Source organism: Rhinatrema bivittatum, chromosome 3 (assembly GCF_901001135.1).
Source record: "Rhinatrema bivittatum chromosome 3, aRhiBiv1.1, whole genome shotgun sequence".
Classification (NCBI taxonomy): Eukaryota; Metazoa; Chordata; class Amphibia; order Gymnophiona; family Rhinatrematidae; genus Rhinatrema; species Rhinatrema bivittatum.
Genome location: NC_042617.1, coordinates 61,546,045 through 61,571,545, shown reverse-complemented (window position 1 = coordinate 61,571,545; position 25,501 = coordinate 61,546,045). Strand labels below are relative to the sequence as shown.

The 25,501-nt window shown below is 42.1% G+C and overlaps 1 protein-coding gene across 5 annotated transcripts in view; it reads right to left on the bottom strand.

The window, feature by feature from the left end:
* Positions 1-25,501, bottom strand: part of EML4 (EMAP like 4) — a 422,649-nt gene that overhangs the window by 31,721 nt on the left and 365,427 nt on the right. For all 5 annotated transcript variants that reach the window (XM_029593309.1, XM_029593308.1, XM_029593311.1 and 2 more), the window contains 2 exons: positions 23,183-23,271; positions 6,724-6,821 (listed from right to left, as the gene is read on the bottom strand). In XM_029593309.1, the coding sequence (XP_029449169.1) occupies positions 6,724-6,821; positions 23,183-23,271 (187 nt within the window). The remainder of the gene's footprint in view (positions 1-6,723; positions 6,822-23,182; positions 23,272-25,501) is intronic.

Genomic DNA, 25,501 nt, shown 5'->3' with positions numbered 1-25,501 from the left:
GTCTAATCTTCACCACTGTATACTGAGCTGTTCATATGTCTCACTCCGCATCTAAAACTGGCCCCTAAACCCTAAACCACCACCATCATCTCTCCTCAAGCTATTAGCTGGCCCTCCTATAGAGATATAAATAGTTGAATACTGTGATGGCCCCCCTAGAGGCGCTCTCTCTCTCTACTCCACTCCTCTCCCCTCTCCTAGCCCAGAAATGGCCAAAATGCAATTTTCATGGCGCAATATTGCCCCGTATTTTAATTAATCCGACCCCTTCTAAAAATTTGCATTTCCATTGTAGGGTAACAATTATCACATTCGTTTTAGCGTTAACGCCTTATCACGTGCGTTAACATCATAACACATTTTGATGAATGACCTTGTAGAGTTGCCAACTGGCACCATATTTTCAGGCCAGGCTGATCTAGGCCTGGTTTTACCCACAGCCTGCACAGACTTGTAGTTTTGCTTTTCTTAGGGCAGGGGCTCCCCAAGCTTTTTGGGAGAGTGGACACTTTTTCAAGTTCTCTTTCTTTTTTACCTACAGTTATGTGCCAGATATAGAACAAAGAAATAATTATATGCACACCAGACACATTCATAAAATATAAAACCTATTAAGTGATGCTTACTGATATAGCACATATGGGTGACATCATAGGATGGAGCCCAATCACAGAACACTTTTGTCAAAGTTTCTAGAACTATGACTGGCACCTACTGGGCATGCCCAGCATGGCACTAAACCTGCAGCCAGCAGGGGTCCCCTTTCAGTCTTGTTTAAAAGCTACAGGCAGTGCCGAAAAATAAAATAAGAAAACGTAACAAACAGAACACCACGGGGCGGGGACGGGTTTCGTGAGGACTAACATCCTGCTGTCCTGTGAGAACACCTGTTACAGGACAAGCAGGATGGTAGTCCTCACATATGGGTGAGTACTGAGCTGAGGATGCACCAAATGTATCCAGGTGCGCAAGGCACTAGGACTAGGATAAAATTTGGTCGAGGGCATCCTGAATCCTAACGGGCAGGCGGAAGGGTGTTGGTACGTCACGTTGTAAACAGGTTACGAAGGATAGACTGGCCGAAGATGGAATCTTGTCTTCCGGCTTTGTCCAAGCAATAGTGGGCTGCAAAGGTGTGGAGAGAACTCCAGGTGGCAGCCCTGCAAATGGCAGAAATCGGCAACGATCGTAGGTGTGCTACTGAAGTCGCCATGGCCCTCACAGAGTGTGCTTTAACACGGTCTTGAAATGGAATGCCCGCTTGCTGATAGCAAAAGGATATGCAGTCCACTAAACAGGAGTAGAGAGTCTGCTTACCCACAGGTTGCCCTAATTTGTTAGGATAGAAACAGATGAACAATTGAGTGCCTTTCCTGTGGGCAGCTGTATGGTCTAGGTAGAATGCTAGAGCCCGTTTACAGTCAAGGGAATGCAGAGCCTGCTTTCCTGGGTTGGAATGGGGCCTGGGAAAAAAGGTAGGTAGTATGATGGATTGATTTAGATGAAAATCCGAAACTACCTTAGGTAAGAATTTAGGGTGAGTGCGGAATACTGTCTGATCCTGCAGAAGTTTAGTGTAAGGCGGATAGGTAACTAGAGCCTGTAATTCACTAACTCTGCGAGTCGAAGTGATTGCCAAAAGGAAAATCACTTTCCATGTGAGATATCGAAGATCACAGGATTGGAGAGGCTCGAATGGTGGTTTCATGAGCCGACCCAAAACCAGGTTAAGGTCCCAAGAAGGGACTGGAGGATGCAGTGGAGGCTTGAGGTGAAGCAAGCCTTTCAGAAAACGTGTTACAAGGGGTTGTACTGATATAGGAACATCCCCGATACCTTTATGGAAGGTGGTTACTGCACTGACATACATCCTGATGGAAGAAGTTTTTAGACCTGACTCTGATAAATGCCAGAGATAGTCCAAATACTTCGTGATTGGACAGGTAAAGGGGTCAAGGGTCTGAGAAGAGCATCATGATGTGAACCTGTTCCATTTCTAGGAGTAAGCTTTTCTCGTGGAAGGCTTCCGTGAAGCAATCAAGACACGGGAAACTGGTTCAGAAAGGTTAAGTGGCTGAAGGATTAAGCTTTCAACATCCATGCCATCAGGGACAAGGCGTGAAGATTGGGATGGCGGAGGCACCCGTCGTTTTGAGTAATCAGAAGCAGGTCCTTTCCCAAGGGAATGTGCCTGCGAATAGAGAGATCCTGCAGTATTGGAAACCATGCTTGGCGTGGCCAGTGAGGTGCTACGAGGATCATGGTTCCCTTGTCCTGATGTAACTTCGAGAGGGGGAATGCGTCTCTGGTGCTGAGAGTGTTTGCTGCGAATGAGAGAGCAGAATTCTCTACTTTGCGATTTTGAGGAGCCGCAAAGAGGTCTATCTGAGGATATCCCCATTGTTGGAAGATGGAGTTCGCTACCGAGGGGTTGAGAGACCACTCGTGCGGTTGAAAGATGCGACTCAGCTTGTCTGCCAACACATTGTCCACTCCTGGAAAGTTGGTGGCCCTGAGGTACATCGAATGGGAGAGAGCTTCCGCCGATATATGTGCAGCTTTCTGACACAGAAGGAAGGAGCCTGTGCCTCCCTGTTTGTTGATGTACCACATAGCCACCTGGTTGTCCGTCTGGATCAGGATAACTTGATTTGAGAGGCGATCCTGAAATGCCCTGAGAGCATATCTGATTGCTCGAAGCTCCAGGAAATTTATTTGGTGTTTGGTTTTCTCTGGAGACCAAGAGCCTTGTGTCTGCAGATTGGCCACATGGGCTCCCCATCTGAGGTTGGATGCATCGGTGGTGAGAATTAGTTGAGGGTCTGGAGCCTGAAAGGGCAATCCGCGGAAGAAATTGATCTGATTTTTCCACCAGGCTAGAGACTGACGGAGTGAGTCGGTTACGTGGACAATGGTCGACAGGGGCTGAATGCTTTGCGTCCATTGAGACCGTAGATTCCACTGCATGACGGGCCATTGGTGTGACCTGAACTGAGGATGCCATGTGTCCCATGAGGATGAGAAAGTGGCGTGCAGTCGTGGAGTGCTTAGACTGCAGCTGGTGTGCAAGAGACACGAGAGTGAGGACTCGCTGTCGAGGCAGGAAAGCCTTTGCCTGCAAGGTGTCCAAGCCTGCCCCAATGAACGACAAGGTTTGAGATGGGACCAAGTAGGATTTGTCGTAGTTGACAAGAAATCCTAATGAAATTAGAGTGTGTAAGGTTAGACTGAGGGACAACAGAGCAGCTTGCTGAGTGGGAGCCCTGATTAACCAGTTGTCTAGATAGGGGTAGACATGAACACCTTGGGTCCTGAGGAAGGCTGCAACTACGAGGCATTTTGTGAAAACTCGTGGCGCAGATGCTAGGCCGAATGGAAGCACTCGGTAATGATAGTGCTTGGGGCCTACTAGAAACCTCAGGTGTTTGCGATGAGATGGAGTTATCGCAATACGAGTGTATGCGTCCTGGAGGTCCAGAGAGCAGAGCCAATCTCCTCTTTGTAGAAGAGGAAGAAGCGAGCCTAAGGTTACCATCTTGAACTTCTCTCGCTGGAGGTACTTGTTGAGGGCCCGTAGGTCCAGAATAGGACGAACGCCTCCTGAATTTTTGGGGATTAGAAAGTACCGGGAATAGAATCCTAGGCCATGCTGAGAGGAAGGTACGGGTTCTATTGCCTTGGACTGGAGAAGGAGGGAGACCTCTTGATCCAGATGGATGCAGTGATCGGATGTTCTCCACGTCGGTAGAGGTGGGGAGTCCGGTGGCACGGAGAGAAAGTTCAGATGGTAACCCTGAGCAATTATCGCCAGTACCCATTGGTCTGAGGTGATTGAGTGCCATATGTTGTGGAAGTGGCAACCTCCCACTGATATATGAGGCAATAGAAGCCGGTTGCTGCTCTCTAGGTGGAAGTCAAAAACCTTAAGCAGGCCCTGGCTGAGGAGCTGCTTGCAATTTTTGTTTATGTGTTTGACGAGACTGTGCTTTTTGAAAAGGTCTCGTGGCACGGGATCTGGTTGGTGGCAGGTAGGACTTCTTCGGGCGAAAGAATGACTTTTTGGAGTCTTTCTGAAGGGCTGTTTAGAAGAATAGTCAGAAGGCATCAGAGAGAGCTGTCTTAGGGTCTCATGATGGTCCTTAATTTCTGCCACCGTCCGTTGAATCTGTTTGCCAAACAGATTATCTCCTACACAGGGCAGGTCGGATAACCTGTCTTGTACCTCAGGGCGAAGGTCAGAAGACTTAAGCCAGGCCCACCTTCTCGCTGAAATAGCAGCTGCAGATACCCTTGTAGTAGTATCAAAGCTATCATAAGATGATCTGATCTCATGCTTACCTGCCTCAAAACCCTTGTTTACTAGGGTTTGGAACTGATCTTGAAATTGCTGAGGCAGGGAGTCTGTCAAGTCTTGTATCTGCTTAAAAATGACCCTGTTATATTGGGTCATATAGACCTGATAAGCGGCAATTCTGGAGATGAGCATTGAGCCTTGTTAGACTCGGTGGCCAATGGCATCTAGAAACTTCTGTTCCTTGCCAGGGGGAGAAGAAGTATGAGGCTTTGACCTCTTTGCTCTCTTCTGTGCCGATTCTACCACTACAGATTGGCGATCCAATTGTGGTTTCTGAAAGCCCGGAGCTGACTGCACCAAATAGGTAGTTGTCAGCTTTTCTGTGGACTGGAGCAATGAAGCCAGGATGTTCCCAGTTCTTCTTTAGGAGATCCAGAAGGACCTGGTGGATAGGGATGGAGGTTATTACTTTGGGGGCATCCAGGAATTGGAGCAACTCCATCATCTGATGCCTATCATCCTGCTCAGTCTGTAATTGGAAGGGAACCAATTCAGACATTTCCTTCACAAAATTTATAAAGGAAAGGTCTTCTGGAGGAGAACACTTTCTACTTTCAGTGGGTGAAGGTGGTGAAGGCAAATCATCGATGTCTGGTGAGGAATCATCAGTCCAGGTATCATAGGGATCAGCCCCTGTCCCTCTAGGATGTAGAGGGGGACAGGATGGTGGGATACCTGAAGGTCCTGGTCTAGGCTCCGAAGGAATCGAAGGAATAATTGGAGGCACAGATGAAGGCATCGAAGGCTCCGGCGCAGGCATCAAGGGCATCGATGGATGGCTCGGTGGTGCCGACGGGCGTATCGGCACCGATGGTTGGATCGGTGGTGATGGATGTATCGGCATCAATGGCTGAGGCAGAACTCATGAAGGAGGAATGCGAGTGTTTCTCCTCCCGATGACAGAGTGAGCGGGGAGGGCACCGGTGCCATCGGTGACCCAGGGTCCATCGGTAGAAAAGCGGCAATGAGCGCTTCCATCCTGGAGAGCAGCGGTGCCAACGCTGCTGGAATCGGGTCGGGGATCGGTTCCGCATTCGGTGCCGGAGGAACCTGAATTTGTTGCATCGCTTTGTCGATGGCCTCCTGAAACATCCGGTCCAGTTCTTCTCGGAGACTTGGAGCAGCAGCCCCGTCTCCAGAACAGAAGAAGGAGGCAGAGGTATAGCTGGAGGGACAACTCTTAAAGGCGGAGTCGCGGCTACCGATGCCCTGTCGGGGGAGGGTTGCCTTGGTGACCCGGTCGCCGAAAAGGTCGGTGCCTTTTCTGGACGGGGTTTCTTCAACAGCGGCTCGGACGATGGCGAGGTCAATGATTTCGCTCCCTCGATGGTCCGAGACTTTTGATGCGGGTGGTATGTTTATCTCTACGATCCCCTAGGTCCTGAGGGGGAGTAGAGGGTGTCGAAGGCCGAGATGTCGTCGATGTCGGACGTCACCGGCTGGTGGTCAGTGCTGGCGTGAAGTTGACGGTGCCAGTTCTGATGACGTCGATGCAATGGACGGAGTCGGGATTTGAGCATGGAAGAGAAGTTCCATCTTCTCCATTCTGGCCTTGCGACCTTTAGGCGTCATAAGGGCACATTTGGTGCAGGTCAAGACATCGTGCTCTTGTCCAAGACACATTACACAGACTTTATGGGGGTCTGTGATGGACATGGTGCGATTACAGTCCGGGCACCGACAGAACACCGACACCATGGCAAAAAATTGAGCCGCGGTACAGTTGACAGCCAGTAGGCCGCGAGGGTCAAACTTGACGGTAATTGATGGAAACATGGGTAAAAACTTACCGGAGTACCGCGGCTTGAAAAAATTAGAGGAGGGACCCCTGTGGGGCAAATTAACTTTTATTAATTCCATGAGGAAAATTCCTGTCAGGAATCTCTGCAGAGCTCCTTAACCATGAGGCTACTGCTGTGCGGAAAAAAGAAGACTGAAGGGGAACCCCTGCTGGCTGCAGGGTTAGTGCCATGCTGGGCATGCCCAGTAGAGGCCAGTCAAAGTTCTGGAAACTTTGACAGAAGTTTTCCGTGATTGGGCTCCATCCTGTGATTTCACCCATATGTGAGGACTAACATCCTGCTTATCCTGTGAGAAAGGTGGTTAGCTTTCATGCCTAAAATCCACTTACACATGTAAAACCTATTGACAATTCAATGGCATATATTGTAACAATTTTCAAAATCCTACTTACACAGGTAAAGTGTATTTACATGTGTAAAACCCATTTTATCTGTGTAAATGCTTTTTAAAATCAGGCTCATAAAGTACAGATCACTGGTGTGGTTAGCAGGTGAAGCGAGCAGGGGCAAAGTCCCTAGTCAAACAATAAGTATTATTATTTTAGTTCACTTAAAAATGCAACTTACGGTGCATTTTCCATATCGGCTGTATTTTCTTCCATTTTCTGAGACTGTGTAGATGTAAATAAAGTTATCATGTGATCCTACTGCAAGTAAGGTGCCATCTAGGAAAAAATAGTAAAAACAAACCCAGAATTTAACATAGCTGATAAATTAAGACTTTTATAGCTAGATTTACCAAAATGTGATAATTTTTGCTTGAATAACACCCGCGATAAGGAAAAGGGGCGTGGGCGATATTTCGCAAGTTGCGAAGTGCCCAGAGGTGCATTTCATGACTTTTGGTGGAGAGTGAGAGAGAGAGAGAGAGAGAGACTCTTTATAAGGCTCTCATAGTAGTCAACTATTTATAACACTATAGGAGGGCCAGCTAGTACTCCAGGCGAGGTTTTGGGGGTAGTCTTGGGTTTTGGGGCCAGTTTTACATGCAGTGAGATGTACGAACAACACAGTATACATCAGTGAAGATGTGACGTGATTTGGAGTGAGGAAAGTCACACAAAGATGTGTGACTCACTCCAAATCACGTCAAATCTTCACTGATGTATACTGTGCTGGTCATATGTCTCACTGTGCATGTAAAACTGGCCCCAAAACCCTAGACCACCCCCAAATCTTCACCTTGAGTTACTAGGTGGCCCTCCTTTAGTGACGTAAGTAGTTGACTAATATGTGTGCCAACCCAAAGACTCTCTCTCTCTCTCTTCCACGCCACTCTCCCCTCCCCATCTCTGCCCCCAAATGCCTGAAATGGAATTTGCAATATCGCAAATTCCGTTTCAGGCATATTCGCATAGATTAACACCAGGAAAAAAGGTGTAGTTATTTCTGTCATTGATAGCGTGTATTACACTATCACATGCTGCGATAATACCCCTTATTTTCATTGATCCTGCCCAAACCCCTCCCCGATTGCACCCCATTGAATAAATTTCAAAAATTTGCATTCGTGCCATGTTTTGCGCTACATATCTCTGGCATTATCGTGGGCGTTAGGGCCCTAACGTCCGCGATAATGCCATAACGCATTTTGACAAATAACTCTGTAAATTATGTGTTGTACTTAATTATTACATCTTCTCATTTTCCAGGGATAAGAATATGTTTATTATCCAAACACCATGCTACCATGAAAATCTGGATAATTCAAGCATAAATCCTGTATCCTATTCTATCCTCTGGCATAAATACTAAATTCTGGATTACTGCCTGATATTTTCTGCAATGTGAACTTTTGGTTAGAGGACCCAACTGATGAGTTTTGAATGCAGCACCAGACCACATGATATTATTTGTGTTAATTGCCCTGGCATCCATGATGTTAAATTGGTTTATTCTATGCACACTAAAACCTTCATAAACTCATGTGAACTGGATACGTCAATGGAAGCAGTACTGAAGAATTATTACAGATGTTCTCCCCAGACTATGGTAATCCAATAGAGGATGCAGAATAGTGAAACTACAGAAGCAGTGTTAGTTCTCCTGTCTAGACCACGCACTAAAGAGATCATCCACTCCTGTTTACCCTCTCTCTCCATTGTACCTTTTTAACAAACACTAATTTAGAAGCAATGAATATTAAATGGTTGACAGACAATGCTTATGTTCATCATAAGGTTGTGTGATATGGTTTGGTTATAGTTACATTTTCTCACTGGTGTACTGATTTAGGGCCAGATGTACTGAAAGGATTTCTCTTACTGTGTTGTTGGAGAAAAATGCTTAATACATCTAGCCCCGACTGATTAAGGGGAAATAGCCTGCATGATTGCAATCTTTAGAAACTTTTCATAGAGAAGCTAGCGAAGTGCAAAGTCTATATGTTAAAAGCAACTATGTGTTAAAATTGTCTGCTGTTTTTTTCAGGTGGCAGCAGGGGAGCCAAAATAGCATGTGTATATTTAGAAGTAGAATATACACTTGCAGTTTTCCTCCCCCAATCTAGGACCGCCACCCCTCTCCATACACACAAACTCACACATAGGAATGTGTCCTTTGAATACAGCTGTAGAACTCAAGTGTAATTTTAGCTATATCTGAGGTCAGCAAATCTTTGGAAATTGCCTTCCACAAGCAAATTTATTCCATTTGAAGTATAATACATAGGGGAAATAATTTTCAAAAGCATACATGCATATAAATGAGCTTTTTGAAATTTATTCTGGGTGTCATATGTGTAAAAGTTCACATAGAAGTTATTTTTGTGTACTTTTATGCATATTGCAAAGAGGCATTTCTGGGGGCAGAGTTGGAGGAGTGGGGAAATAATTTACGTGTGCACTTTTGATTTTAAAACCTCTGGGGTGAATTTTCAAAATATTTATGCTTGAAAATTAATGCATAAGTAGTTTGTACTCATGCTATTTTATAAAGATCAAAATTACACATGTATTTTTGGTCTTGCATACATATTTAAGTGCGGAAAAATGAGCAGTCTAGATGCATTCTAGTGCGAGGCCAAGAGATATGTGCACAAGTTGCTATCTTATAAGAGACATGCGTATATTTGCAACTTTTCATATAATTTTATATCTACAAACAGCAACATAGTAATGACTGCTGAAAAGAAGCAAATGATCCCTCCAGTCTGCCTAGCAAGCTTCTTATGGCAGTATCTGCCATGCAAGATATACTCAGGATTCACTTAAGGCTAGTTCCTGTCTTTCCAAGCAGTTATCCCCAAGCCTAATGATAACCCATAAAAAAATTCTGCTAGCAACATTAATGGGTGATGAGCCTTCTTGAAAATTCAGACAGTGCTACTTGATGTGTTTTGCTAATGGACTTGCCAATAGAAATGTCGTGTGCTATTTTCCCTTATGTCTTTATATCAGTACGCCAGACCGTAAAAATCAGGGCCCATGTTGGTTGTTATCTGAATCCAATTCCCTTTCTCCCACTGTCAAAGGGGAGAGCAATGTTGCAATTGCGTCAAGAGCATCAAGGCTTATTGACTAAAGGTAGTAATCCCACGCCTTCTAAGGGTAGTAATTGCCGCTCCCTTGCAAATTATTCTCATGCTTATCAGAACTCCAGACTGAACAAGTCAGGGCCCTCATTGGTTGATGTCTGAATCCAACTCCCCTTTTCCGCTGCCATCGAAGCGGAGAACAATGTTGCAGTTGTATCAAAATTATCAAGATTTATTGGTTAAGGGTAGTATTTTCAATGCCTTCTGTTAAGGGTAGAAACTGCCATACCAACAAGTCATACCAACTTTCTACACTGCCATACCAACAAGTTACTCCAATGCACTCTTTTCTTCAATTTGGTCCTGTAGAGTTTAGAGATCCACAGTATTTATCCCTTGCCTCTTTGAATTTTTTGACTATTTTCGTCTTCAACACTTCTTCCGGAAGGACATTCCTGGCATCCACCACTCTCCGTAAAAAAAATATTTCCTTATGTTGGTTCTGAGTCATCCCCCACTGGAGTTTTATTTTGTGACCCCTACTCGTACTGATTATTTTCCAGTGGAAAAGGTTTGAAGTTCGTGTATCTGAAGTCTGCATCATATCTCCCCTGCACCTCCTCTATTCAAGGGTATACACATTTAAATCCTTCAGCCTCTCCTCATAAGCCTTCTGATACTGACCCCATGCCATTTTGGGTTCCCTTCTTTTGACTGCCTCTTTCCTGTCTCTATCCTTTTTGAGATAAAGTCTCCAGAACTGAACATAGTACTCCAGGTGAGGCCTCACCAAGGACCTGTACAAGGGCATTATAACCTCCTTTTTCCTGCTGGTTATTCCTCTCTCTACACAGTCCAGAATTCTTCTGGCTTTAGCTATCGCCATGTCAAATTACTTCACCATCTTCAGATCATCAGATACTGTTACCCCAAGACCTGATAATTATCTTGCAGAATTGATACCAGACTTAACGATTGTCTAATACTGGTGGGGTGGGATGTGTGGGTGAACTGGGATGGAGTACAGGGTGAAGAACTATGAAGGTCTTGATGATCTGGAGAAGGACTGGATGAACTGATGGAGGTTTTGGTAAATTTGTGATTCAATTACACACACATTTTAAAATATTCAGTCTTCCATTTACACAAACAAGTTACAATTTTTTTCTTGCGTAAAATATACACACACATTTTTAAAACAGATAGGAAAAGTATGTACTTTCAGTGTACTGCAAATATTCCCACCTGGGTAGACATATGGGTATTTTATAATCTGCATGAACATGATACATTTAAATTGTAAAATACCATAGTAGATCTCCGTGCAGCCATATACATGCAAATATGGGGCCGCACAGATTTCTTTGAAAGTTACCCTCTGTGCATGTAAATGTCTGTATGGACATTCACACCTGCTAGAGAGCAGATGTAAATGTGTGAGTATGCTGCGTTAAAGTATGCGCTGTCCCACAAATTTTTGAAGTAGACATGCGGACATAGGTTCAGCTTTGAAAATTAGTGGTGAAATCCACATGTAATTTGTATACATGGACTTTAGTCTTATGTGGGCTGCTATGAAATTGGACTCTTAATGCAATCAGGGAACAAGTACAAAGAGCCCTTTTAGTGAAAAATACACAACTGTATAACCACTAGTATTTTTCTGGGTCTGAGGTTAACTGTACCTGGCATTTGTGAAACGTGAATGACCAACAGGAAAGGAGCTCAAAGAGAACTCAAAGAGACAATGTTTACCCCAAAGTTAGTACACCGGAAGAAGAAATTTAAACTTATCTGTTAATTTCCTTTTCCTTTATTCTTACTACATTAGTCGAAAAGGATTGTACTGTGTACAATTCTGGTCACCGCATCTCAAAAAAGATATAGTTGTGATGGAAAAGGTACAGAGAAGGGCAACCAAAATGATAAAGGGGATGGAACAACTCCCCTATGAGGGAAGGCTGAAGAGATTAGGGCTGTTCAGCTTGGAGAAGAGACGGCTGAGGGGGGATATGATAGAGGTCTTTTGAAATCATGAGAGGTCTTGAATGAGTAGATGTGAATCAGCTATTTACACTTTCAGTTAATAGAAGGAATAGGGGGCATTCCATGAAGTTAGCAAGTAGCACATTTAAGACTAATCTGAGAAAATTCTTTTTCACTCAACGCACAACTAAGCTCTGGAATTTGTTGCTAGAGGATGTGATTAGTGCAGTTAGTGTAGCTAGGTTTAAAAAAGGTTTGGATAAGTTCTCGGAGAAGTCCATTAACTGCTATTAATCAATTTGACTTAGAGAATGGCCTCTGCTATTACTGACATCAGTAGCATGGGATCTTCTTGGTGTTTGGGTACTTGCCAGGATCTTATGGCCTGGTTTGGCCTCTGTTGGAAACAGGCTGCTTGGCTTGATGGACTCTTGGTCTGACCCAGCATGGCAATTTCACATGTTCTTATGGTTATATTCCCTTTCAAAGCAGGTTTAACAGCCAGCCTCCCATAGTAATTGGGCTTTGGTACTTCCCAATCATTCTGGAATGGTGTAGGATAGAAGGAAGGGGAAATTTAAACTTACCTGTTAATTTCCTTTCCTTTGTTCCTGCTACACCTGTCCGGAAACCCACCCAGGAAGTTATAACATAAAAGTGATGTAACATCATCACTACTTAGAAGTGCTGCAGTGACAGCTCAAGCCAATATTCCCATGACAAAGTAGATTTTAACCTACATAAATATTACAAACTTCAAATTCGTAAATTACCAACTTTTTTTTAATAGTTGAAGATCCTTTTTAAAATTGTTGCATTATAAGACTTCTTTCTCTTTCTCTCTCTCTCTCTCTATATATATATATATATATATATATAGAGAGAGAGAGAGAGAGAGGGTAATATGAATTTGGGCCTAAAAAATGTTCAATGTATGAGTACTAGACAAATCAAAATATATACGTATACAAGAGTACCTCCATTAATTATCACCTTTGAATTGCTCAATGTACACCTTTAATTACAAGGTTACATGAAAATAGCATATCAATTTTTTTTTTTACTTTCTCTTTATTAATTTTCAAAGTTTACATTTCAAGTAACCTTGATGCAAAAAAGTGAATAATTATACAGAAAGATCGAACAACAAAAATATAATAGAAAGAAAAAAATGTATAATCTTCACTTTAGACCTCATAAAAGGGGAGATTTAATCAGGAAACAAACAGGAAATTTTCTACCGCAAGATAATATTTAAAAGAAACTGTTTTACCTATTAAGAACTGGTACCCAAAATGGACTGAGGTGGATTTCTATTTTGGAGAAAGCCTTCCAATTGTTCTGGTTCAAAAAAGACAAATCTAGCACCAGCGAACTTAAACACCTACAAGGAAATTTTAAAACAAAAGTTGTCCCAAGTTGTTTTTTATCCAGAAAAAGCTTACACCTCTTCGGAGTAGATTTAGGTACAACTGGAAATAGAGATATTTTCTGACCTAAAAATAAATCATTTCTCTGGTGAAAAAATAATTTAAGTGTCCAAATTGTATCTGGTTCTAATGCATATGTTACCAACAAAGTGGCTCTAGTTATAATTTATTGAGAATCTTGTAAACATTCTGAAAGATTAAATGTATCAGAGGGTCTATCAACCTGCCCTGAAAAATTTGGATCAGGGCCAAACTCTCCTAGAGATAATAGAATGCTTTGGTTATCGGAGGAATTGATTCAGGAGCAACCTTAAGGCATTCCAAATAGTACTTTTTTAACATATCCAGAGGAGCAACATAAGGGGACTTCAGAAAATTCAAAAATCTTAAATATATTTATTATTATTATTTGAGTGTTTTATATACCGTCATTCCATGTGAGAATCACTAGATCACAACGGTGTACAGGTTTAACACTCACAGACAAAGGTTGAGTTACAAAGGCAGGCATACATACAGGTAAACATTCTAAATCTAAGGCTGTACTTCAAAGACAGACATATAAGATGCATTTAATCTCCTCAAATAATTTTCCATATTTTCTTATCTTTTATGTAAGTTACAAGTATCTCTGCAAAGAGACAAATGAATTTTTACACTGAGATTCACATTCTATCATTCCATCTCCATGTTCCTTAAGCAAAAAAGAGTGAGAGACAACTTAGAAATGTATTTCAACCAATGAAGATAAAGGCTTTTCAAACTTAGTAGTTGGAGAGCTCTCTAATGTTGTTATTGCAGTCCAAACAGTCTCCAAAATGATGAAAGGTGGTTTTGAAGGAGTAGAATGAGTAGTCTGGACGTCATAACCCTGGGAGAAGCTCACCTCCAAGGGATTAATCACTCCAGGACTACCTCTTAATGCAGATGTCTTCCCATCGAGAGGAACAGGGTCTAAAACATCACCAGATGCAAATTCCCCACCCACAGCTTCTGCATGGAGCCATGAGTGTCGGGGCTAAGAGACACTAAGGACTCATTAAGAGCAGAAGGCAGAGAACCCTCAAGCTCAGTAAGCCCCATAGCAGTACCTTGAATCAGTAAAAACTGAAAAACATCAAGCGTTGGCTGGGTTATGATTGGTTGGGCAGTAGTGCCGTATGGGAACAGTCTTACTGCACTTTTCCATTTCTTGCCTATAACACAAAAGAAACTTGAAGAATCACCTGAAAAACTTTCTCCAGGGGCTTGCCCTTTTGGTGCACAGCTTTGGTTGCATGCCGTAAGGCGCTGATCTTTATGGGAGCACTCGGACGACAACAATGACGTCAGCAGGGGCATCCTCTCATCTTCTCCACATGAGCGGCAGCTATCCCAGGATGAATAAACCGCTAGCGGCGGTAGGGTACAGCCTATCTTCACTTCCCTGCATATCACAATTTTTTAAAACCACAATACCAATTGCTTTATCCTGCTACCCATATATACCACTCACCAAACATGACCTGGGTTCCTAATGGGGAATTTATTTAAGAAACGACCAGGGTTCCTAATAGTTTGAAACATTGTTAACCTTAAGATCTGCCTGCAGAAATACAATATTGATGGAATATTCATGTGAAAAGGAACTATTATGAGGTTGGAATATGAGATGCAAGGATATATATATATATACATACCTCCAAACAGTGATTATAATCTTGTATCACAAGAAAAATTGTGGTGGTAATTACTTGTAATAAGGAAATGTTTCAGATATTGGCTTCAATTTTTGGGAGTAAATTAAGAGTGTAATATGAAAATGTTTTTATGTGGAGGAAAGCAGTGAGTGGATGAATGAGTGCAGTGTGTTGAGCGCACAGTATGTGTGGTAAATGGTATATATGGGCAGCAGGATAAAGCAATTAGTATTGTGATTTAAAAAAACTGTGATATTCTAGTTTTATGTAACTTTGTAATAAAAGATTTCTGTACATTGAACAAATCAAAGGTGATATTAATAGAGATACTTTTGTATACATATATATTTATTTAACAGTTTTATATACCGAAGTTCTAGTAACAAAGTTACTAATCAATTCGGTTTACATTATAACAATAAAAATTGACAGTATATAGAATAATGTCTTACAGAGAACAGGGAAGATTGAACTTGGAAATAAATAAAATAACTTAATGAAAGCAATAAATAACTTCAACGGAGCAAGGAGAGTACAATTTAAATACAATATAAAATAGGAGAATATATTTTCGAAATTGACTGTGTCGGGCCTGAGGTCGATTGTTGAAAAGTTCAACAATATATATATATATATATATAGTTTATGTTTCTATTTAATCTTCTCATATACTAAAATATCTCTCTTCTTTTATGTTATTTGTTATAATTAATCTTTAAAGAATAGGGTAAATGTAAATTAAAAACTTGCTATACCACCAGTCTCTCATCTGCTGGAGGTAGAGAATACTGGTTTTACCTGTCACTGCATCACACGTAAGTAGTGATGATGTCAGAAAAAGTTATGTGCGCTACCTCCATCTGCTGGAAGGGAAATAATCATTCTGGACTGGTATAGCAGGATAAGAAATAGAACATTTTATAAAGAACAAATTTCTTGAATCTAATATTAGGGATGTGAATCGTTTTTTGACGATTTAAAAAAATCATCGATATTTTTTATGACAAATCTGTTTTTTAATTTTTAAACAGACACAAACATATAGAATGGCATATAATACACAATGTGAACTTTTACATACCATATGATTGTAAGCCCTATACACATTTAGAATTCCCCCATGCCTCCCACACCCCATCTTCCCCTTGCACCGAAGAGGCTCCTAAAAAAAAAAAAAAAAATTATAACAACAAAATTAACATAAAAAAGGCCATCTAATAAAAACTAAAATATCAAGCTAGGCCAAGAAAAACCACCATGAATTCTACAATTCAAATGTCCATACGGTTGAGAAATAGACTTTTTGTTTCCTGAGGCAAAGTGAGGATAAACGGCATCCAGATTGCATGAAGGGTGGTTCATCACCCATCTCGGGGTGGTGATTTCCCCGAGATACTTGGTAGGAGGGAACAGAGATGGATTTTTACCTTGGATACTGTTTCTCCCAAAGGTCTGAATAAGGACATTGAATGGTTCTTGTTTGACTGAGTGAATGGATCTGTTGACTGTTAGTTGATTGGACTTTTGACAGCTCTCGCGAGACTACCCGCGCTTGCGCCTTTTTTCCCCCTTTAAATGCCTGTCACCTGTGAGGGCGCTCGCGCTCCGGGTAACGCTGTTACAAGGTATGTGAATTGTATGCCAAAGTATGCCTAGAGTTTATGTAGCCCTTTTCTTCCATCTATCTATTCATTTATGTATATATATGCCTTGTATTTTCAGATATTACCATGTCTTTGGTCCCTCCCGATGCAGCCTAGCGAAACACGGGACCGTGTCGGGGGACTATTGAAAATTGTTATGACACACGGAGTTGCCATTTTAAGTTTCCTGTTACATCTTATGCGTTTGGAATAATAAAAAAGTCATTACTTGAAACTTTTGATGGTGATAAGTTTCAGCTTGCACCAGTGTTCATTGTTACTTGCGGATGTGCAAGGGTTTGCTTCTTCTCTGTTTAGATTTCAAGTACCCCAATATTGACTGGGTAAATGTAACATCAGGACTTGCTAGAGACAAAGTTCCTGGATGTAATAAATGATTGCTTCATGAAGCAATTGGTTCAGGAACCAACAAGAGAGGGAGCTATTTTAGATTTAATTCTTAGTGGAACGAGGATTTGGTGAGAGAGGTAACGATGGTGGGGCCACTTGGCAAAAGTGATCATAACATGATCAAATTTAAACTAATAACTGGAAGGGGGACAATAAGTAAATCTGCAGCTCTAACACTAAATTTTCAAAAGGGAAACTGATAAAATGAGGAAAATAGTTAGAAAAAAACTGAAAGGTGCAGCTGCAAAGGTTAAAAGTGTTCAACAGGCTTGGACATTGTTTAAAAATACAATCCTAGAGGCACAGTCCATATGCATTCCACGCATTAAGAAAGGTGGAAGGAAGGCAAAACGATTACAGTCATGGTTAAAAGGTGAGGTGAAAGAGGCTATTTTAGCCAAAAAAACATCTTTCAAAAATTGGAAGAAGGATCCATCTGAAGAAAATAGGATAAAAAATAAGCATTGTCAAGTTAAGTGTAAAACATTGATAAGACAGGCGAAGAGAGAGTTTGAAATGAAGTTGACCATAGAGGCAAAAACTCATAATAAAAACTTTTTAAAATATACCCAAAGCAAGAAACCTATGAGGGAGTCGGTTGGACCATTAGATGACCAAGGGGTTAAAGGGGCTCTTAGGGAAGATAAGGCTATTGCAGAAAGACTAAATGAATTCTTTGCCTCCGTGTTCACTAATGAGGATGTTGGGGAGATACCAGTTCCAGAGATGGTTTTCAGGGGTGATGAGTCAGACAAACTGAACGAAATCACTGTGAACCTGGAAGATATAGTAGGCCAGATTGCAAAATAAAGAATAGCAAATTACCTGGACTGGATGGTATGCATCCTACGGTACTGAAGGAATTCAAAAATGAAATTTCTGATCTATTAGTTAAAATTTGTAACCTATCATTAAAATCATCCATTGTACCTGAAGACTGGAGGGTGGCCAATGTAACCCCAATATTTAAAAAAGGCTCCAGGGGCGATCCGGGTAACTATAGACCAGTGAGCCTGACTTCAGTGCCAGGAAAAATAGTGGAAACTTTTCTCAAGATCAAAATCGTAGAGCATATAGAAAGACATGATTTAATGCAACACAGTCAACACGGATTTACCCAAGGGAAGTCTTGCCTAACAAACCTGCTTCATTTTTTTGAAGGGGTTAACAAACATGTGGATAAAGATGAACCGGTAGATGTTGTGTATTTGGATTTTCAGAAGGTGTTTGACAAAGTCCCTCATGAGAGGCTTCTACGAAAACTAAAACGTCATGGGATAGGAGGTGATGTCCTTTCGTGGATTACAAACTGGTTAAAAGACAGGAAACAGAGAGTAGGATTAAATGGTCAGTTTTCTCAGTGGAAAAGGGTAAACAGTGGAGTGCTTCAGGGATCTGTACTTGGACCGGTGCTTTTCAATATATATATTTTAATGATCTGGAAAGGAATAAGACGAGTCAGGTTATCAAATTTGCGGATGATACAAAATTATTCAGAGTAGTTAAACCACAAGCAGTCTGTGATACATTACAGGAGGACCTTGCAAGACTGGAAGATTGGGCATCCAAATGGCAGATGAAATTTAATGTGGACAAGTGCAAGGTGTAGCATATAGGGAAAAATAACCCTTGCTGTAGTTACACGATGTTAGGCTCCATATTAGGAGCTACCACCCAGGAAAGAGATCTAGGCATCATATTGGATAATACTTTAAAATTGTCGGCTCAGTGTGCTGCAGCAGTCAAAAAAGCAAACAGATTGTTAGGAATTATTAGGAAGGGAATGGTTAATAGAACGGAAAATGTCATAATGCCTCTATATCACTCCATGGTGAGACCGCACCTTGAATACTGTGTACAATTCTGGTCGCCGCATCTCAAAAAAGATATAATTGCGATGGAGAAGGTACAGAGAAGAGCAACAAAATAATAAAGGGGATGGAACAGCTCCCCTATGAGGAAAGGCTGAAGAGGTTAGGGCTGTTCAGTTTGGAGAAGAGACGGCTGAGGGGGGATATGATAGAGGTCTTTAAGATCATGAGAGGTCTTGAATAAGTAGATGTGGCTCGGTTATTTACACTTTCGAATAATAGAAGGACTAGGTGGCATTCCATGAAGTTAGCAAGTAGCACATTTAAGACTAATTTTTCACTCAATGCACATAAAAGCTCTGGAATTTGTTGCCAGAGGATGTGGTTAGTGCAGTTAGTGTAGCTGGGTTCAAAAAAGGTTTGGATAAGTTCATGGAGGAGAAGTCCATTAATGGCTATTAATCAAGTTTACTTAGGGAATAGCCACTGATATTAATTGCATCAGTAGCATGGGATCTTCTTAGTGTTTGGGTAATTGCCAGGTTCTTCTGGCCTGGTTTGGCCTCTGTTGGAAACAGGATGCAGGGCTTGATGGACCCATTGTCTGACCTAGCATGGTGATTTCTTATGTTCTTATGTAAAGATGAATTGGCAGTGTGGGAAATATTTTTAGATTCATTTAATGGAGTCTGTATGATGCAAGAGGCAGAAGTCACAAATGAAGACTTAAGAGTTATATTCCGATGCAGCGGGAGCCTGCGGTTTTGGTTTATATTTTCAGGGGCTGTGGTGTGCGGAAGCATGGCCAGATGGTTGGGTCGAGGAGGGGTTGACAAGAAACATTACATACTTGGAGCTTTTTCCTATCATAGTGGCATTGACGATTTGGGGGAAGGAGCTGTGGAATAAAAAAATGGTATGGTGGTGTGACAACTTAGGAGTGGTCCAGGTGGTTAACAGACAGGCCGCAAAATGTTTAAGGGTATCTAGGCTGCTCAGGAAAATGGTTTTCCTATGCATGCACTGGAATGTGACTTTATGAGAGAGGCATGTGCCGGGCAACGAATTTGATTGCTGATGCTCTCTCGTTTCAAGTGGGACGTCTTCAGGGCCGAGGCTCCTCAAGCGAGTTCGCAAGGAGAGGTCTTCCCAGAGAATCTGTGGCAGCTCGGCAGGACGAAACCTGGGACTTGATACGACAATCATTGGCACCGGCTACGTGGAAATCTTATCTGTCAGGCAGAGGAGATCTAGGCGTCATAGTGGATAACACATTGAAATCGTCGGTTCAGTGTGCTACAGCAGTCAAAAAAGCAAACAATGTTGGGAATTATTAGAAAGGGAATGGTGAATAAAACGGAAAATGTCATAATGCCTTTGTATCGCTCCATGGTGAGACCGCACCTTGAATACTGTGTACAATTCTAGTCTCCGCATCTCAAAAAAGATATAATTGCGATGGAAAGGGTACAGAGAAGGGCTACCAAAATGATAAGGGGAATGGAACAGCTCCCCTATGAGGAAAGACTAAAGAGGTTAGGACTTTTCAGCTTGGAGAAGAGACGGCTGAGGGGGGATATGATAGAGGTGTTCAAAATCATGAGAGGTCTAGAACGGGTAGATGTGAATCAGTTATTTACTCTTTCGGATAATAGAAAGTCTAGGGGGCACTCCATGAAGTTAGCATGTGGCGCATTTAAAACTAAATCGGAGAAAGTTCTTTTTTACTCAACGCACAATTAAACTCTGGAATTTGTTGCCAGAGGATGTGGTTAGTGCAGTTAGTATAGCTGTGTTTAAAAAAGGATTGGATAAGTTCTCGGAGAAGTCCATTACCTGCTATTAATTAAGTTGACTTGGAAAATAGCCACTGCTATTACTAGCAACGGTAATATGGAATAGACTTAGTTTTTGGGTTCTTGCCAGGTTCTTATGGCCTGGATTGGCCACTGTTGGAAACAGGATGCTGGGCTTGATGGACCCTTGGTCTGACCCAGTATGGCATGTTCTTATGTTCTTATGAGTGGTTGCTCGTTACTTGCAGACTTTAGGCTGGGAGGGTGGGGCAGTAAGTGAGGGAGAGGTGGTATGGTTTATTTTGTGGGCCAAAGGGGCGGGTTACTCGTTAGGGTCGGTTCGATGCCAATTGGCAGGCTTCGCCTTCTTTCAGAAACTGAGGGGTTGGAGGGATCCAATGAATAGTTTTCTGGTCAGACGAGTCTTGAGGGGCTGGGGCAGGGGATACGCACAAAAGGGAGACCAGGGAAAACCTATCCGGTACCAGGACTTATTAAACTAGCAGATCAATTGGAGGTAGTTTGCCAGTCCCAGAACGAGATTTTGTTGTTCCGCGTAGCTTTCGCGTTCTTCGGAGCCTTTTGTGTCAGTGAACTAGTTGCCAAGTCCAAAGCACAGGGTGATGGGCATGGTTTGAGGGCACAAGATGTGTGGGTTTACGAGCGTCTAGTCAAGTTGCGCATTAGGAAATCCAAAACCGATCAATCTGGCAGAGGATGCTGGATTTCATTGGTGCGAGCGCGGGATGCAGTGGTGTGTCCTGTGCAGAGCGGACAAGCTTTTGTACGTGTATGGTCAGCAACAAGGGGTTTCTTTTTAGTGCATGAGAATGGTTTGCCGTTAACCATTTTTCAGTTCGCTCGTGTGTTGCAATGGGCGGTGGGTTAGGGTGGGATGCAGGGTGGTACTCGACGCATTCTTTTAGGATTGGGGCAGTGATTACGGTGGTGGAGTTGGGATGGTCAGAGAGCAGGATTCAAATGCTCGGCCATTGGAAGTCTACGGTTTTCATACGTGTGCAAATAAGGAGATATAGGGGTGCTGCAGACCATTTCCTTTCACTAATACAGTGCTTTGCCTTGCAGACAATGACGGGGTGGATGCTATTCGAGAATGTGCTTGGGTCGTGGGCCATTCTTATGTTCATCGGGCTCGGCGGTGGGCTGCTAAGAGGCCTTATGGCGAAAACTTGAACCTGAATACCGACCAATGGATTGTGCGATGGTTCAGCAAAGGGGGCATGGCATGGGGGGAGTTGCTTTCTTTCCTCCAGGGGAAGGTTCGCACCACGGCTTTTGATCATCCATCTGGAGGGAAATGACATTGGCAAAATGTCTTGCCGCAAATTAGTGGCAATTATACGGAAAGATCTGGCGCAAATAATGCTAGGTATGCCAAATACGAAAGTGGGGTGGTCAGATATTATAATTCGCATCAAGTACTGCGCAGAGCCTTTATGGTGTAATGAGGTGAAAAAGCTGAATCGACAAATTGGAAAATGGTTGGTTCAACATGGATGTTTTTGGATTTGGCAAGCTGGGTCATGGGAGGTGTTGGGAGGGTTCTTTTTGGGTGATGGGGTGCACCTTTCGGACATTGGAATGGACTTATTCAATAATGCCCTGGAGGAAGGATTGGAGCAGCAATCACTTTAGGAAGGGCCGCAGTGGGGGAACAAAGGCTAAGGGTTTGCCTTTGTTAATGGCGGAAAACCCGAGCCCTAAGTTGGAATGTATTATATTCAATTGTGAAGGACATTGGAGGGGGGGGGGGGGGAAATGCCCGTGTAGTTTGGGGCTGCTACAAGGAAAGGCCTAAAGAGCATGGGGGGGGGGGCGATGCTCAGGCCGCACTCTTACCCTCGCTGGTGCTGAGGCGGGGTAAGTTATGGGGGGGGGGGGGCGTCGAAATAGACTTACCATTGGGACGCGGTGGTAAGCGAAGAGGAGCACAACGGAGGGGGGGGGGGGCAGGGGGGATTTCTGTTTTGGTTTATTGTATTAACAAGTTGCGGGCTCGGGTTATGTTTGTTAATAAACTGCGGCCTCATTTTTAAGCCATATGGTTGTAAGTGTTTTGTGTACAGGGGGGAAAGGGGGCTCTGGAGCAGCGAGCTGCTGTCTTGCTTCCCTATGTTATAGGACTTACACGCCATCCATAGCAGAAGTAAAGTTATGTGGTAGGGGACCCCAGCACATGCTTGTACGTGCAAGTTTTTACACGCTGATTTCATTCATAAATCCAAGAGCCCACATTCCACCCAGACCATGCCCATGTCCCACCCCTTTTTTGGACTTTTTCATTTGTGCACATATCGGGAGATATACGATTACTCAGGTGGCTTTTAAAATCCGCTTGGCACACGCCGACCTGACATGTTTGTCTATCTCCCATTCTGGTGCGCGTCGGGCTTTTAAAATTCACTTATTATTGCACCTACAACGTCCACTCTTTCACAAGTGTTGCATTGCCTTTGCAGTACAAGCTCAGTGTCCTCATGTTCTGTAGATTTGCTACTGCAGAATGAATTTATAATACAAGGACGGACTTTTGAACAATTTATGCTATTAGCAGCAGGTCTTTTGCTCCTTCATGCACTCTCAATCACACCTTGACCGAGAGGGACTACTGAAGAAGAGAAGCAGCTCCGATGTAAGTACATTTTAATGGGATTCAGTCAAAATGGGACAAGAGACTGCTCTCTAAATAACTCTACAGAGAACAGCCATTTTAATCAGAAATTAAATCATAAAATAAAAGCAGGCTGAGTACAGAGTGCTGAAAGATTTCCTACCTACTGAATAGCGCATCACTGAGAGCTGCTCATTCCCATCCGTGTGTATCGAAACTAGATCTCTTGTTTCTGCATCCAGAACAAACCACCTTCAAGAAAATAAATAAATTTAAAAACATCTAAAGACCTATTTAGCTTTAGCATTTGAGAATCTGTTTTCATGCATAGCCTTTTGAGTTGAGTTTCATTATTTGAGTAAGCTACATACTGTATACAGTTTTAAGACAAGTTACAATGATTTGTTTATGACTAGTAAGCTACTAAATGTTTTAATTTATGCTGTTTTGTGTTTTTAATGATTATCTATTTTACATTTATTGCCCACTGTAAATGAAGGATATGTGCAGGCTAGAAAGTTTTTAAAATAAATACATAAATAAGGTGGAATATAAAGCAAATAAATAAATACCTACCTGGCAGGATCCCAAATAGTAGATAGTTCCAATGCTGCTAATGCCCACGGATAACTAATGCTTTTCCCTGTCTATCTGTAAATAATAGTTTATGGACTTTTCCTTCAGAAAGTTGTCCAAACCCTTTTTAAACCCAGTTACCCTAACTGCCTTTACCACATCCTCCAGCAATGAATTTCAGAGCTTAATTGTGTCTTGACTGGAGAAATATTTTCTCAGATTTGTTTTAAATGTGTTATAGAGTAACTTTCATGGACTGTCCCCTAGTATTTGTAATTTTTGAAAGAGTAAACAACCGATTTGCATTTACTCATTCTACTCCACTCATGATTTTATAGACTTCTATCTCATTCCCTCTCAGCCGACTCTTCTCCAAGCTAAAGATCCCAAATCTCTTTAGCCTTTCCTCACAAGGAAGCTGTTCTATCCTCTATCATTTTGATTACCCTTCTCTGAACTTTTTCCAGCTCAATTATGTGTTTTTTGAGATGTGGCAAGTAGAATTATACACAGTACTCTAGGTGTGGTCTCACTATGGCACAATATAGGGGTATTATGACATTCTCAGTTTTACTCTGCATTCCCTTCCTAATAATTCCTAATATTCTGTTTGCTTTTTTGACCATTGCCACACACAATCAATGTCTGACGAAACTCATGTTTCCTTTTCAATTATTCTTAATGCTTTCATTGTTTTCCTGCAGAGGACTAGTTTGACTGCAAGAGCTAAACTAGGTTATTTTTGCCAGGCAGATTAGTAGAAAATAAGAAAGGTGGTAGTCAAAAGGTACGTGGGAGGATTTGTTTCAACATTTTCCCTTTAGTGGTTCCTCGCTCTCCTTCACCTCCCATTCCAGATGGTATATCCCAGTGACACAGGGCTTTCTCTATTGCTCATTTCTGCTCTTATGGCCAGCAGGGGCTGCCACTATGATGGCAACTATCTTCGCTCCCTTCCCTGGGATTAAGTGCATCATGTCTAGGGCACACCACAGTAAGTATTTTGTCTCTCGAAATTGAAAAGGGAAAAAAAAAGGTTTCTGTTTGTCTCTATGAAAAAAAGCTCTTTGGATCAAAATGAAAAACTTCTTCCATACTGAATCCATAGAGCCAGTCATCAGTTTATCCCTAATTTCTCAAAATATAGCTTTTGTTTTCTAAATTTCATTAGGAACTTCAAATGAATAGCCAGTGGAAACGAAATCCATTTTTACCTAGGAATTCTGGTACTCACATTACGTTTTGGTTTGGAAACCATAATTTCTGTTTCTATAAAATCAAATTTAAAGCACTGCAGATGGCATGTGTCTATGGTTCTACATAGTAGAAAATCTAAATGTGCCTTACTGAGAAGATTAACTACATTTGTGCTATCAAATTCCACTGTATGTAATTTCCTGACAATTCAAATCAAATGATTAACAATACATAGCCTAGTGCAAGGCTTCCCAAACATGTACTCAATGTGACCCCATTTTAGCACTAGAAGAGATGAACAAACCAACCCCTATATTCATCAAAATGCTATCATTTCGCTTGGATAACACCCGCGGTAAGAAAAAGGGGCGTGTTTATGATAATTTTAGACTTACTGCAACACCTGCTAACATAGCGCTTCACATAGGTAGTGTATTGTGGAGTGCGTTAAAGTTTTCACACACCTCGATACTTGTATTTCGCTACTTGCGAACTGCCCAGAGAGAGAGAGAGAGAGAGACTCTTTATAAGGTCTTCATAGTAGTCAACTATTTATATTATATACTATTAGTGATGGTTCTCTCACCCTAGCTTGATGGGTGAGAGAGTACTATCAAGCTAGGGTGAGAGAACATTGTAGAAATCTCATCTTTGTGAGATTTTCCTCACTCCAAATGACTTCAAATCTTCACTGAGATGTACTGTGCTG